The following is a 16,273-nucleotide window of genomic DNA, read 5'->3' on the forward strand; positions in this document are numbered from 1 at the left end:
CTCAATGGGACTTTTTATCTCTAAAGGTTACGGACGAATCAGAGAGGAGGATGAGGACAGTGACGATGATGGTTCAGACGATGAAATTGACGAATCGCTGGTACGTGGCTACAATGTCCTTGTAAAATACTCTCAATATCGGATGATACCTCTCCCCCCCCCCCCCCCCCCCCCACTCATAACTTATTCTGTTACCTCCAACCCTAACTTGAACACAATAACTTGACCGTCTCTCCCGGTACAGGCGGCCCAGTTCCTGAACTCTGGCAGTGTGCGCCACCGGCTACAATTCTACATCGGCGACCACCTGTTGCCCTACAACATGACGGTGTACCAGGCAGTGCGGCAGTTCAGCCTGCAGTCCGAGGAGGAGAGAGAGTCCACGGACGACGAGGCCAACCCGCTCGGGCGGGCTGGCATCTGGACCAAAACCCACACCATATGGTATCCTCATTTATGCTGGATGGCCACACACACCAGTTTCTATAGGCTGGACTGGTTAACAAACACAAAGGACTGATTTTTGTAGTGGGTGGCTGTTAGGCTTGTGCAGTGTAGCCACCTTCCCGGAGATGCGTCACACACACACGTCTATAGGCGGCTGAGTTGGTGAACGAATGCAACTAACTGGCATGGTAATGTAGTCACTTTCCCTGTGATGATTTACACACTCTCTATCCCATCAGGTATAAGCCAGTGAGGGATGATGAGGATGGTACTAAGGATGCGGTGGGAGGTAAGAGGGGCCGGGCACAGACCGCCCCCACCAAGACCTCGCCCCGCAACGCTAAGAAACAGGACGAGCTGTGGCACGGTAGGAACCACCACCACTCCTTCTGGGCCTAGACTGTTGGGGTGGGTGTCTGTGTTGTCTACTGGCCTGGAGACTGAGAAGGACCAGTTCTGCTCGTTTATTTTGTAGTGGAAATCTAATGTACTATTTACAGTGGGGAGGAAGTACTTTTTTTAAACTACATTGTTGGTTAGGGGCTCGTAAGTAAGCATTTCACTCTAAGGTCTGTTTTCGGATGTATTCAGCATTTCACTGTATTCGACACATGTGACTATTAAGATTTGATCTGACCTGCTTCTCCTGCTTGAAACAAGTTGTTAATGGACCTTTCGCAAAGCCCCGCCCCACCTTGGTACTGTTACAACCTCTGTCAATGTTTTCACGAGAAACCCAATTCCCCTTTCAAACCACTGGAGAAACCCCTCACAATGATCTCAAACTGTTTTTAATCGTTTAGTCTCTATTGACGCACCCTTGCGTCAATCTAAGTAACATCATTTAAAAATCTGTCAGTTTAAGCTAGATGTTTTTTGGCATGGGCTGCGTCTCACCACTTCTGTCTGTCGACCTTCTGTATCTGCGGAGGCCGATCTACAGCGGTGCTTGTCAGACCCATGAGCCATCCCAAAAATCGGTCTTCTCACAAACATCTGTAGCGGAAAGATGTTCTCCGTTTCCACACGTGTCATGGAACTTGTCTAATGGTAACCCATACAAATGTATGGAGGTAGTTTTGTGGCAACTAAAGTAAGGGGTTAAATGTTAAAAACCACATTTCCTGAGCTTTCTTATCTCCTAGATATAGGAGAGACACTTCAAAACGTCTTGACAATTTTTGGGGGGGCAATTTATGAATGTTATTCAATGCGTTTCTATGGTCTCTAGTAGTAAAGGCCAGATTCAATATTATTTTATTTTTTTATACTTCAAGTGTTACCAAAATTGAATAACTAAATGATCCTAGCTATAACCATTCCATATGTTAGCATAGTAGAATCCACCCCCAACAGCTTAGACTTTTAGAGGTTAATGCACAATGAAATTAGCAAGGGGTAGACTGTCTCATCGGGAGACTCTGCAATTTTGTGGTCATTACACGGAACCTGTCAAATTAAGTTTGTAGTATGGCTAGCCACCGGATGGCTCTGAATGCACTGTGCGTGCTGTAAAAGTTGGTAACCACTTTTGGTGCTATCAAATCGTTTGCCAATGTCGACAGCAGATGAGCACTATATTTCTAATATAGCAATTTAGCTAGCTAACATGCATTTGGCGAAAAACCATTTATATTAACCCTATATGTAACATTGTCTTCAAACACCTGGTAAAGTGTCTGTACGCAATGAAAACATTAAAGAAAACCACTATATATTCAAGAAGAGATCCCCCATAAACACTTTTGGCCCTATATAGCTCTGATCTGTGTAATTACACTGTCGGAGATTGGTGCAAATTCAAATTTATTCACTTCTGCTCCTTGGAATGGTCTCGTACGTTGCTAGCTTGCTTACAATGCAACCACAGTATAATTTTGGATTTGAAAAACACTTCCAACAAGCTCTATTTCATGTATCATGTGCCCTGGTGCACAAATATTAGGCAATACTTTTTTAAATTTCTTTTAACTAGGCAAGTCAGTTCAGAACAAATTCTTATTTACAATGACACCCTTCTCCGGCCAAACCCGGACGAAGCTGGGCCAATTGTGAGCCGCCCTATGGGACTCCCAATCACGGCTGTATGTGATACAGCCCGGATTCGAACCAGGCACTATAATGACGCCTCTTGCACTGAGATACAGTGGCTTAGACTGCTGCGCCACTCGGGAGCCCAATTAAACAATTTTTTTATACTCTTTTGCCATAGCCATCCATGGCTTCCAAGTGTTTGAAACGTGCGCTTGTCCGAGGTGTCTGACTACGCTTGCTATCCATCAGCATGCCAAAAAATCTGGGGCAGGGCTTATCGAATGGTCAATTGACCTTTTTTTTTTTACCATCAATGAATGTGACCTGAGATGACCTGTTAACACAAACCCACAGATATTGGCTGTGTAATCAATTAATCAAATGTATTTTTTACATCAGCAGTTGTCCCAAAGTGCTTTTGCGCCAACCCCCGGGCCAAAGGGCTTTCAGTCTCAAATGTCAGCCTATTCTCTACACCATATTACTTTGAAAGTAGTGCACGCCATAGATCTGACCATTCATGTCCTTATCTCATACTAAACATTTTACCATGTCAGTTTAGTTACTACATATCTGGGTCGTATTCATTGGGCACAAAACGTAAGAAAATGACTGAAACAGGAAGGGACTACCTGCCGTTGTTCAATAAGAAATGCTTGTTTTTGTTGTCCATTACAAACAGTTTTTTTCCTATTGTGCACTAATGAATTTCACCCTGACTTGCTGTCTACTGTGTGCACTAATGAATATGACCCTGACCTGTTGTCTCTCCCCTCCCAGACGGTGTGTGTCCCAGCGTGGCCAGCCCCTTGGAGATGTACCTCATGTCGGAGCCCCCGGAGAGCATCACCTTCGACGACCCGTCTCTGGACGTCAACCTGCTGCTGAGGGTGCTGCACTCCATTAGTAGTTACTGGTTCTACCTGTACGACGTGAGTAGCCTGTCCTATCCTCCCTCCACCCCGCAGATACTGGCTCAAAATTCACTAACTGAACAACATACTGGTCTAATCCCACATGCCACCCTGTAACCTTTTGTAGCGCGCTACTTTTGACCAGGTCCAAGAGTAGTCCACCATGTAGGGAACAAATTGCCATATGGGACACAAGCCTGTAGGTCTGCCTCCAACAGATTCCACTGTCTGTGTCATACTTTATCTACTTAATGCTAAATATGTCTTCATTGTCTTTGTGGGCTTATAGGGGGTCAAACACAGTGTACCATCACTATAACTGTCTGCTAGCTAGACAGCCCTCTTAGTGCACACAGTTGCCCCAAATAAATGTATTTTTTTTGCATTCAAACGATACCTAGCAGCCTGTGTCTGTCTCCCTTTGCGTCAGAGGGGCAGAGGCACTGCGTTGTTGTAGTTCCAGTCGACTGAGGTTGTTGTATTTTCAGAATGCTGTGTCTAAGGAGATCATCCCCACCAGTGAGTTCATCAACAGTAAGCTGACAGCCAAGGCCAACCGACAGCTGCAGGACCCTCTGGTCATCATGACCGGCAACATCCCCACCTGGCTCACAGAGCTTGGCAAGACCTGGTAACTCATCAGACTACTTTCCAGCTCATAAACACCCACTGGTTCAGAACACAAAGAAAGCTGCCTAGCTTTTGAGTACTAGGCATTACTGGCCTAGTATTCAGTAATGCAATGTCCTCAAACTGCATCTCTAGACCAGGCTTGGGGACAATTTCAAATCAGGAAGTAAATTCCAATTTTCTCTTATAGGCACAAGATTAACCCCCATATAAGGAACTGTGTGTGTACACACACGCACACACTAGTTTATTATGTACTACACACCTTCCACGAATATGGATCAAGTCACATGGCTAGCTACAATGCATTCAGAAAGTATTCAGACCCCTTGACTTTTTCCACATTTTGGTAAGTTTTCAGACCCTTTGCTATGAGACTCGAAATTGAGCTCCGGTGTGTCCTGTTTCCGATCTTCCTTGAGATGTTTGTACAACTTGATTTGGAGTGGTAAATTCAATTGATTGGACATGATTTGGAAAGGCACACACCTGTCTATATAAGGTCCCACAGTTGACAGTGCATGTCTGAGCAAAAACCAAGCCATGAGATCGAAGGAATTGTCTGTAGAGCTCCGAGACAGGATTATGTCTAGGCTTAAATCTGGGGAAGTGTTTCAAAATATTTCTACAACATTGAAGGGCCCCGAGAACACTGGCCTCCATCATTCTTAAATGGAAGAAGTTTGTAACCACGAAGACTATTCTTAGAGCTGGCCGGCCGGCCAAACTGAGCAATCGGGAGAATGGCCTAAGTCAGGGAGGGGACCAAGAACCCAGTGGTCACTGACAGCACTTCAGAGTTCCTCTGTGGAGATGGGAGAACCTTCCAGAAGGACAACATCTCTGAAGCACTCCACCAATCAGGCCTTTATGTGTGATTGGCCAGATGGAAGCCACTCCTCAGTGAAACGCACATGACAGCCTGCTTGGAGCCAAAAGGCACCTGAAAGACTGTCATACCATGAGAATCAAGATTCTCTGTTTTGATGAAACCACGATTCAACTCTTTGACCTGAATGCCAAGCGTAACGTCTGGAGAAAACCTGGCAACATCCCTACGGTGTGAAGCATGGTGGTGGCAGCATCGTGCTATGGGGATGTTTTTCAGCAGCAGGGACTGGGAGACTGGTCAGGATCGAGGGAAAGATGAACGGAGCAAATTACAGAGAGATTATTGATGAAAACCTGCTCCAGAGTGCTCAGGACCTCAGACTGGAGTGAAGGTTCACCATCCTACAGGACAGCGACCCTAAGCACACAGCCAAGACAACACAGGAGTGGCTTCGGGACAAGTCTCTGAATGTCCTTGAGTGGCCCAGCCAGAGCCCGGACTTGAACCCGATTGAACATCCCTGGAGATGTAATATTTCAGTTTGTAATTTTTAATACATTTGGTAAAAAATTTAAGCCTGTTTTTGCTTTGTCATTATGGGGTATTGTGTGAAGATTGAAGGGGGGAAACGATTTAATAAATTTTAGAATAACCTAACAAAATGTGGGAAAAGTCGAGGTCTGAATACTTTCCAAATGCACTATATGTAAAGAAGGCATTGAGGCTTTCATTTACGGTTCGGTTGAACGTTATAATGGGCAAAACGAGTGACCTAAGCGACAGCGTGGTACGATCGTCTGTGCCAGGTGCGCCGATCCAATATCTCAAACTCCCGCACTCCTCTGCTTTTCACACACGTCAGTGTCTAGGGTTTACTGAGAATGGTGCGACAAACAAAAAACATTGTCAGCGGCATTCCTGTGGGCGAAAACCTGATGCGAGAGGTTGAAGGAGAAGGGAAAGAATCGTGCAAACTAACAGGCGTGCCACGAACAGACCAATAACAGCGCAGAACGGCATCTCACAATGCACAACTCGTAGATCCTTGTCACGGATGGGCTATTGCAGCAGACGACCACACCAGGTTCCACTCCTGTCTGCAAAAAATGAGAAGCGGCTCCAGTGGCCATGCGATCATCAACACTGGACAATTGAGGAGTGGCGTAACTGAACTTGCTGTCATGTTTTCTTGAGTGGCCTGTGCAGTCCCCTGACCTTAATCCAATTCAGGATGAGATGGAACGGGCTGAGCGCAGCATGAATGTATCGCCATCCAATCTGCTGTAACTCGCATCAGCATGGACCAACATCTCTGTAGAACGTTTCACCTTATAGAATGCCCCGCAGAATTCAGGCAGTTTGAGGCTATGGGTGGTCCGACCCGGTACTACACTGAATAAAAAATATAACGGCAACATGCAGCAATTTCAGCGTTACAATTCATATAAGGAAATCAGTCAACTGAGAAATGCCCTAATCTATTGATTTCAAATGACTGGGAATACAGATGCAACCATTTTGGGGATTTTTTTAATTTTCAGCTCATGAACATGAGACCAACACTGTTGCGTTGTTTGTTTTTGTTCAGTATAGATGGGTGTACCTAATAAACTGGCAGGTGTGTGTGTGTGTGTGTATATATATGCCATGTATTTTGACCAACTATTTAATTCACTCTCCCTCCTCCCCAGTCCCTTCTTCTTCCCGTTTGACACACGGCAGATGCTCTTCTATGTAACAGCGTTTGATCGTGACCGGGCCATGCAGCGCCTCCTCGACACCAACCCCGAGATCAACCAATCAGATTCTCAGGACAGCCGCGTGGCGCCCCGCCTCGACAGGAAAAAGGTGTTGAATATGTTAGATGGATGTTGGTGTAATGTCACAATCAGCTCAATGCATGCATTTCAAATGCCTTTCTGGAATAGGTTCAAGTGTAGCCAAGAGGAGTGGATGTCCCCAATTACAATTATCCAGCCAGTTCATCTGCTTTTTGTATCCTGCCGACTCCTGTTTGTCTTGTCACTAACTTTTCCTTTCTGCTCGTCTCCAGCGAACAATAAACCGTGAGGAGCTGCTGAAGCAGGCGGAGTCAGTGATGCAGGACCTCGGCAGCTCCAGAGCCATGCTGGAGATCCAGTATGAGAACGAGGTACAGAATACGCATTCACACCCTCATTACAGAGCACTTCAATCACCTCCAATTTGAGTTTGTCCCTCATAAAAAGTAAAATACCACGTCATTTGGGGGAGTACATTTTGAACATGAGCCTAGACTTATTGGATAGAAGCTCATCTCTCTTCTCTCTTTTCTTTCTCTCCCTACCTCTCTTCCTCTTCTCTCCTCTTACTCGGTCTCGCTCTCTCCCTTCCCCCCCTGTCCTTCTGTCAGGTGGGCACAGGGCTGGGTCCCACCCTGGAGTTCTACGCCCTGGTCTCCCAGGAGCTGCAGAGGGCCGACCTTGGGCTGTGGAGGGGTGAGGAGGTCACCCTGTCCAACCCCAAAGGTAACTTTCTACTCCAACCCTCTGGGGAATAGATTTGTCTCTAAATAGGAGCTCCTAAAAATGTTTTAGTAGTGATTTCTGTAACAAATTATCTATCGTACAGAAATTGGATTTATTTTAGATATAAAGGCTCTCCTACAATTTTCCAAGATGCGCCTAGGTGGCAACTGTTTAGTCACATCTTGCTGAGATATGGGCTCCTGAAGAGGACTTGGCTTTGACACCCACATTGGAAAAACTCTTCCTCTCCCTAAATCTCCTCTCTTCTCCACTATCTTGATGTTTCTCTCTCCCAGGAAGCCAAGAAGGGACCAAGTACATGTTCAGCTCCCGAGGGCTGTTTGCCGTTCCCTTCGGCAGGACAACCAAACCGGCGCACATCGCCAAAATCAAGATGAAGTTCCGCTTCCTGGGCAAGCTGATGGCCAAGGCCATAATGGACTTCAGACTGGTAAACCGTACCACTTTGTTGTACCTTGGACCCGTCTCTGTAGTCTCCAATGCTTCTAGACCTTCTATTTAGTCCTTTTGGAGCGGTTTTTACACTTGCATTACTTGACTTAAAACTTCTTATGGCTGCAATCCCGTTAACCTCTCTGGGATAGGGGGGACGCTTGCGTCCCACTTGGCCAAAAGCCAGGGAAAATGCAGAGCGCCAAATTCAAATAAAATTATATAAAGGTCAAACTTTCATTAAATCACACATGTAAGATACCAAATTAAAGCTACACTCGTTGTGAATCCAGCCAACATGTCAGATTGCAAAAAGTATTTTCGGCGAAAGCATAAGATGCTATTATCTGATGATAGCACAACAGTAAACAAAGAGAGTAGCATATTTCAACCCTGCAGGCGCAACACAAAACGCAGAAATAAAATATAAATCATGCCTTACCTTTGACGAGCTTCTTTTGTTGGCACTCCAATATGTCCCATAAACATCACAAATGGTCCTTTTGTTCAATTAATTCCGTCCATATATATCCAAAATGTCAATTTATTTGGTGCGTTTGATCCAGAAAAAAACTGCTTCCAATTTGCGCAACGTCACTACAAAATATCTCAAAAGTTACGTGTTAACTTTGCCAAAACATTTCAAACTACTTTTGTAATACAACTTTAGGTATTTTTAAACGTTAATAATCGATCAAATTGAAGACGGGTCTATCTGTTTTCAATACAGGAGGACAACAAACTAACGCTACTTTTCTAGTCTTGCGCAACTCTCAAACAGTACACATAACGTTACACTGATTCAAGATGGCCGTACTTCTTCATTTCACAAAGGAATAACCTCAACCAATTTCCAAAGACTGGTGACATCCAGTGGAAGCGGTAGGAACTGCAAACAAGTCCCTTAGAAATCTAGTATCCCAATGAAAACTCATTGAACAGACAGTGACCTCAAAAAGAAAAAAATCTGAATGGTTAGTCCTCTGGGTTTTGCCTGCTACATAAGTTCTGTTATACTCACAGACATGATTCAAACAGTTTGAAACTTCAGAGTGTTTTCTATCCAAATCTACTAATAATATGCATATCTTATATTCTGGGGATGAGTAGAAGGAAGTTGAAATTGGGCACGCTATTTATCCAAAAGTGAAAATGCTGCCCCCTATCCTAGAGAAGTTTACGGGATCGATATGACAACAGCCAGTGAAAGTGCAAGGCGCCAAATTCAAACAGAAATCTCATAATTAAAATTCCTCAAACATACATGTGTCTTATACCATTTTAAAGGTAATCTTGTTGTTAAATCCCACCAAAGTGTCTGATTTCAAATAGGCTTTTCAGCGAAAGCACCACAAACGATTATGCTAGGTCACCGCAAAATCACAGACAAACACATTCATTTTTCCAGCCAAAGACAGGAGTCACAAAAAGCAGAAATAAATCAAATTAATCACTAACCTTTGATCTTCATCAGATGACACTCATAGGATTTCATGTTACACAATACATATGTTTTGTTCGATAAAGTTAATATTTATATCCAAAAACCTCAGTTTACATTGGCGCCATGTTCAGAAATGCCTCCAACATATCCGGAGAAATTGCAGAGCCACGTCAAATAACATAAATATGCATCATAAACTTTGATGAAAGATACATGTTTTACATAGAATTAAAGATACACTTGTTCTTAATGCAACCGCTGTGTCAGATTTCAAAAAGCTTTATGCCAAAATCACAAAATTCAATAATCTGAGAACAGCGTTCAGCCACAAAAGCAAGCCATACAGTTACCCGCCAAATTGTGCAGTCAACAAAACTCATAAAAAGCATTATAAATCTTCACTTACCTTTGCTGATCTTCATCGGAATGCACTCCCAGGACTCCCACTTCCACAAGAAATATTCGTTTTGTTCGGTAATGTCCATCATTTATGTCCAAATAGCTATTTTTGTTAGCGTGTTTGGTTAACAAATCCAACGTCAGGAAGCGCGTTCACTAAAAGCTGACGAAATGTCCAAAAGTTCCGTAACAGTCAGTAGAAACATGTCAAACGATGTATTGAATCAATCTTTAGAATGTTTTTAACATAAATCTTGAATAACGTTCCAACCGGAGAATTACATTGACTTCAGATGAGCGATGGAACAGAGCTCCCTCATATGAACGTGCATGGTCAGGTCATGGCAGACCTGACTAATTCCCCTCTCATTCGGCCACCCTTCACAGTAGAGGCATCAGACAAGGTTCTACAGACTGTTGACATCTAGTGGAAGCCGTAGGAAGTGCAAACTCAACCATATCTCGCTGTGAATTCAATAGGATCTTGGTTGAAAATTGACCAGCCTCAGAATTCCCACTTCCTGTTTGGATTTTTTCTCGGGTATTTGCCTGCCATATGAGTTCTGTTATACTCAGACATCATTCAAACAGTTTTAGAAACTTCAGAGTGTTTTCTATCCAATATGAATAATAATATGCATATATTAGCAACTGGGACTGAGGAGCAGGCAGTTTACTATGGGCACCTCTGTGCACCTTTCATCTAAGCTACTCAATACTGCCCCTGCAGCCATAAGAAGTTAAGCCCCGTTTGCAGGAATAAAGTTGGGTGATATAACTCCCCTCTTCTACAGCCCTCATACATGCTTTCACCTTTCAAGCAGAGTTTTACGTTGACCAGAACCTCTGTGGGGATCCCTCTGCTGACCTAACACCTCTGTCTCCTCTCCACCCCCTCCCAGCTGGACCTGCCCCTGGGGCTGCCCTTCTACAAGTGGATGCTGCGGCACGAGACATCCATCAGCTCCCACGACCTGGTGAACATCGACCCGGGCGTGGCCAAGTCCATCCAGCACCTGGAGGATATCATCCGCCAGAAGAAGAGGCTGGAGCAGGACCTCTCCCAGGTCAGTCCCCGATATACACAACCTCCCCAGACGCAGCTAGCCTCAGTCATTACAATTTGTCTTTGGAAATGAGAACTTAGACCTCCGTTAGACCGTCCTTCTCAGAGATGGCGTTCATAGTGGTAGCTATAGTAAGGCTAGATTTACACTTCACTAGACATCCCCTTTGTGACTACTCACCACGCACTGAGCAAAGGGCTTCGCAGTCAGCACATAAGTTCACGCGTATCAGAATTTGCCGCTTTACTCAAGTGTCAGTGACGTTTTGCTAGCCTAACTTCTGCGTTCAACCAGTATGGCCCCCCCGTATCAGATTGCTGATGCTCCTCCATGTTACGTTCCCCATATTAATAAAAGGCCTGTTTCCTCCGTGTGTGTCTCCTAGACGAGGGAGACCCTGCAGCAGGCTCTGGAGAGTCTCAACATGAACGGCTGCTCTGTGGAGGACCTGGGCCTGGACTTCACCCTGCCTGGTTTCCCCAACATTGAGCTGAAGAAGGGGGGCAAGGACGTCCCTGTCACCATCTACAACCTGGAGGAGTACCTCAGGGTGGGTAGCTCGCACACACACCTATATGCACGTAGACGTTAGACACACACACACAGCGCTCCTACATATAGACTCTCCACACACCACCTGACCGTTGGTCCTCTTCTCTCCACAGCTGGTGGTCTACTGGACGATGAACGAAGGCGTGTCCCGGCAGTTTGAGTCTTTCAGGGAAGGGTTCGAGTCGGTCTTCCCCTTGCATCACTTGCAGTATTTCTACCCTGAAGAGGTGAGTACTGCTTATCGCTAATCCCAAGAAACAACTATTTATTTCGCTGTTCTGTTTGTCTTCAGGGTGTCACATTGCTTACCCCCTCTGTGCTCTCCCATCCGCCTGTAGTTGGATCAGCTGCTTTGTGGCAGCAAGTCTGAGACCTGGGACGTCAAGACCCTGATGGAGTGCTGTCGTCCCGACCACGGCTACACGCATGACAGGTCAGCGACCAGACCTACATTGAGTGTAATGTTTAGGACATGTCAAGAGTGCAGTGGTTTGATGTGTTGTCTGTTTCTCTCCACAGTCGTGCCGTTAGGTTCCTGTTTGATGTGCTCAGCAGTTTTGACGCAGAGCAGCAGAGACTCTTCCTGCAGTTTGTCACAGGAAGCCCCAGGCTGCCTGTTGGAGGTGAGTGGTCATGGATACCTACACACACTCACTCACCATACACACTTGAAGAATTTTTGTGCCTCGAAGACACGTGGTCCCGTTCTCTGATTTTGTGGATTGAACAAGCCCATACTTTGGGTGACATGTTTTCTGACTGCGAAGCATTTTAACTGAGGCTGCAGTCATGTTGCGCCCTCATGCACTTAGTAAAGAAATGAACGGGGCACCGCTCACCCTACTGGAAACCCACACAAATACGCATTAAGACCATAGACCTCAAGGACAGAGAATGGGACGAGGCAAAAGGCATATTAAGTATGTCGACAGACGAATCCAACCATGGCTCAGTTTTGATCTGATTCTGAGCATGCCACCTCTCTCCTCCAGGTTTCCGTAGTCTGAACCCGCCGCTGACCATTGTGCGGAAGACTTTTGAGTCAACGGAGAACCCGGACGACTTCCTGCCCTCGGTTATGACCTGCGTCAACTACCTGAAGCTGCCCGACTACTCCAGCATCGAGATCATGCGCAAGAAACTGTTGATTGCGGCCCGAGAGGGCCAGCAGTCCTTCCACCTGTCCTGATCTCGCGGTCTCTCCCATTCAAAATGCCTTCTACAGCAAACCGACGTAATCATGACTTCCTTCTAGTTTTTTCTTTTTGTAATCACCTACATCAAGGCAAAATGTGTACAGCCTTCTTGTTAGAGAACGCAGCTTGCAGAAATTAAAAAAGGACTTGATATATATTTGCTGCCCCTGTCTCTCCTACAAAGGCGTTACATGACTCGCAGAACAAAAAATAAATAACACTGCGAAAAAATTATATCAGTAGTTGAGTAATGTTTAAAAAGAAAAAATAAAAAAAATGTGGGTGACATTTTAAATGCATTGCTGTGTGATATTTAAAGGGATGTTTCTTCTCCAGAGTGGTGAATGACATCACTGTGGTGGGGAGGGGAGGTCCATTGAGCAAGCTAGGTTCACTTTAGCTCCAAAGATAATTTGTACAGAAAAATTTGCAGACTTTGCTCATTCTACACATTTGATAGAATAGCTCTTTGTTCTCGTGTCTCCTTTCCCCTTCAGTTTGTCTGTTTGCATTCTGTTCTCGTGTATTATACGGCCCCAATTTGTTGCATTTTGGTTCTGCTTTTCCCCTTCTCGGTGTGTTTTTGCTTATACATTTTTTGGAAAGGAGAGATGCAGTTGGTTGTCTGCGGGTAGTGATAAGAGCGTAGTACCTACTCTTTTCTTTCTTTTTTCTAAATTGAAATTGTGTTCTGGCCTACAATTACAAAGAGCTTCAGCTCAAACGTTATAAGAGTTATCCAATGTGTTGGATAAGTCAACTTTTATTTTTGCCCTCACTTTGATGGAGTAGTAGTGTGTCTCAGCTGGACCCTGAGGGAGTGCCCTCTGGGAAGACTGATTGGCTAGGCCTTGCTCCGAGCCGCCACCCCCAATCCCTGTTGTAGCTGAGCGCACACATTTGGCTGGACTCATTTCATGGCCAGATAGCATTTCATGTTCATTTATGGAATAAGAGTTTATATGCAGTTTCACGCCCGGTTTGAGGTGGATGTCTGCTTTACCTTTTTTAATTTTCTATTTTTTTTTTCTTGCTGTAGTTTATTTTTTGGCTGCTGGCTTGGAACAAACCGTGGTGTGCACCTGCAGTCTGTGGCCAGGGGAGGGCCCCACTCTATGCTCTCCTGGCCCAATCGTTCATGTGCTGGTTTCTAAGATCTGCAATAATTTACTGCATCAGGTTCATGTTTTTACCTGAACATAAAATAAAGTAACTGTTTGACTCATCTGTGTTGTCTTTATTTAATCCTCCTGTTTTATCCTCCATTCTGTGGTTTTGACTGACAGGTATAATCCTAGAAGTGATCAATGGGAGTAGGAGTTGCTTGATTTAAAAACATACCTGATTATATATTTTATATGAACAGCTGATTATTACAGACCCTACCAATTTAGATGTCATGGTTTATTAAGAGTAGTACTTGAAGGATTGATGTTTCCGTGAGTGGTGGACAAAGCCCTTAATATCCACTCAGCTGATACTTAAGTAAACGCTGCAAAATTTACTTTTGAAATGAACGATTCATTCTAAAGAACTCAACACTCTTTTTTAGAACCATTGTTAATGTTCTGAGAGGGATATGGAATTGGACACGACAACTGAGATATACAGTGTAGTTTGGTTGCGCTTATTTGTCCTATTTATATATGTAAAAGTGTGTTTTATTACATGTGTGAATTGGAAATGTGTTTTTTTGCTTATCTCAACTCTCCCTGAGACAACCTCAGAGTAGGGTCACGGCCAGGTAGGTGTCTTGAATGTCCCCTCTGGAGGAATTTGTTTTCCTTTCCTACCCAAGCAGGCTGTTTAACATCTTCCCTTATAAAAAAAAAAAGATTGCAGTCAGAGTGCAGTAATACTGTGGAACACTGTTGTATCACTGGGGCGGCAGGTAGACTAGTGGTTAGAACGTTGGTACTGTAACCGAAAGGTTGCTGGATCGAATCCCTAAGCTGAAGGTAAAAATCTGTCGTTCTGCCCCTGAACAAGGCAGTTAACCCACTGTCCCCCGGTAGGCCCTCATTGTCAATAAGAATTTGATCTTAACTGAAAGGTAACAACTAAAATAACTAGGTAGGGTGCAGTATGCTGCAAATACTGAATCTAAAATAAATGTTTACTGCAGTGCAGGTTAACTGCAATTACTCTGACCAAAATACCAATGTTCACTGCAGTTAAAAAACAGTTTTTTTGATGGGGTAAATGGGTAGTGAGGATTTAAAGATACCGCGAAGGCGTATAGGGTTCACTGCTGTTTCCCCAGTTTCACATGCAGCGCACAACTAACTCAACTCTGCCTTAAAGTTTTGCATAATTTCTTACTAAAAGGAAATAATGTAGAAGTACCGCTTGCCGTGCGGTAGTAGAGAGAACAGTATGACTAGGGCGGCTGGAGTCTGACAATTTTTAGGGCCTTCTGACACCGCCTGGTATAGAGGTCCTGGATGGCAGGAAGTTTGGCCCCAGTGATGTACCGGGCCGTTCGCACTACCCTCTGTAGTGCCTTGCGGTCGGGGGCGAGCAGTTGCCATACCAGTCAGTGATGCAACCAGTCAGGATGCTCTCGATGGGGCTGCTGTAGAACCTTTTGACGATCTGAGGACCCATGCCAAATCTTTTCAGTTTCCTGAAGGGGAATAGGTTTTGTCGTGCCCTCTTCCCAACTGTCTTGGTGTGCTTGGACCATGTTAGTTTGTGATGTGGACACCAAGGAACTTGAAGCTCTCAACCTGCTCCACTGCAGCCCCGTCAATGAGAATGGGGGAGTGCTCTGTCTTTTTCCTGTAGTCCACAATCATCTCCTTTGTCTTGATCACGTTGAGGGAGAGGTTGTTGTCCTGGCACCACACTGCCAGGTCTCTGACCAACCTATAGGCTGTCTTGTCGGTGATCAGGCCTACCCCTGTTGTGTCATTGGCAAACTTAATGATGGTGTTGGAGTCATGCCTGGCTGTGCAGTCATGAGTGAACAGGGAGTAGAGGAGGGGACTGAGCATGCACCTCTGAGGGGGGCCCCTGTGTTGAGGATCCAGTTGCAGAGGGAGGTGTTTAGTCCCAGGGTCCTTAGCTTATGTCAAATGATGTCACTGAATTGCCAAAGCATACTTTAAAAAATAACCAAACTTTTTCAGATTTTCTAGATGTGTGTCCCTGTTTCTCCTGCCTTCAATTGCACTGTTTTCATGCACATGCATATTGCACACCCCATCTACATCCTACTTAGGCCCAGTGGATATGTATAGTGTGTGAGGGGCCGAGTCCAGTCAGCTAGCAGGTAAGTTGACTACAGCACAGTACCTGGCTCTCTGTGAGATGAGTAAAGTGGTTGAGCTGACAGATTTACTGGCCTGTGTGAAGACTCATTATGGAAATGGTAGAGTTGGGACTCGGGTGGGCTGAAGGGCTATTAATGACTACCATGCTTTATATCGACCACACCGCATGGTCACATGACATGGCGACGGAGTCACTTTCTGAGCTGCCTGCAAAGATGTTTTACTTACTGAAATGAAGGTCATGAATCATACCAACCTTATGAGATTCAATTCAGGTAGTCATGTAGAGGGAATATTTATTGTACTTCCTAAATGGCACCCTATTCCCTACATAGCACACAACTTTTGACCAGAGCCCATAGGCCACTATAAGTACTAGGAGAGTGCCATTTGGGACACAGCCTTCTAAAACTCCTGATTGAGAGAATGCTCATGACCTGTCTTATATTTATTATGCAAATGTATTTAATTTGATTCTTGTAACTTGCTAAGGTTTTATTACTACTTGAAGATGTTAAAAAAC

General features: G+C 44.7%; 1 protein-coding gene across 7 annotated transcripts in view; it reads left to right on the plus strand.

Annotated features, from left to right (window-relative positions):
- Positions 1 to 13,700, plus strand: part of LOC120028963 (E3 ubiquitin-protein ligase TRIP12) — a 51,484-nt gene extending 37,784 nt beyond the window's left edge. For all 7 annotated transcript variants that reach the window (XM_038974243.1, XM_038974247.1, XM_038974245.1 and 4 more), the window contains 15 exons: positions 27 to 100; positions 245 to 444; positions 687 to 814; positions 3,262 to 3,413; positions 3,884 to 4,026; positions 6,549 to 6,705; positions 6,911 to 7,009; positions 7,250 to 7,364; positions 7,661 to 7,815; positions 10,563 to 10,727; positions 11,113 to 11,277; positions 11,393 to 11,506; positions 11,618 to 11,712; positions 11,799 to 11,902; positions 12,272 to 13,700. In XM_038974243.1, the coding sequence (XP_038830171.1) occupies positions 27 to 100; positions 245 to 444; positions 687 to 814; positions 3,262 to 3,413; positions 3,884 to 4,026; positions 6,549 to 6,705; positions 6,911 to 7,009; positions 7,250 to 7,364; positions 7,661 to 7,815; positions 10,563 to 10,727; positions 11,113 to 11,277; positions 11,393 to 11,506; positions 11,618 to 11,712; positions 11,799 to 11,902; positions 12,272 to 12,468 (2,063 nt within the window). In that variant the 3' untranslated portion in view covers positions 12,469 to 13,700. The remainder of the gene's footprint in view (positions 1 to 26; positions 101 to 244; positions 445 to 686; positions 815 to 3,261; positions 3,414 to 3,883; positions 4,027 to 6,548; positions 6,706 to 6,910; positions 7,010 to 7,249; positions 7,365 to 7,660; positions 7,816 to 10,562; positions 10,728 to 11,112; positions 11,278 to 11,392; positions 11,507 to 11,617; positions 11,713 to 11,798; positions 11,903 to 12,271) is intronic.
- The last annotated feature ends 2,573 nt before the right edge of the window (positions 13,701 to 16,273 follow it).

This window comes from Salvelinus namaycush, chromosome 34 (genome assembly GCF_016432855.1).
Source record: "Salvelinus namaycush isolate Seneca chromosome 34, SaNama_1.0, whole genome shotgun sequence".
Taxonomy (NCBI): Eukaryota; Metazoa; Chordata; class Actinopteri; order Salmoniformes; family Salmonidae; genus Salvelinus; species Salvelinus namaycush.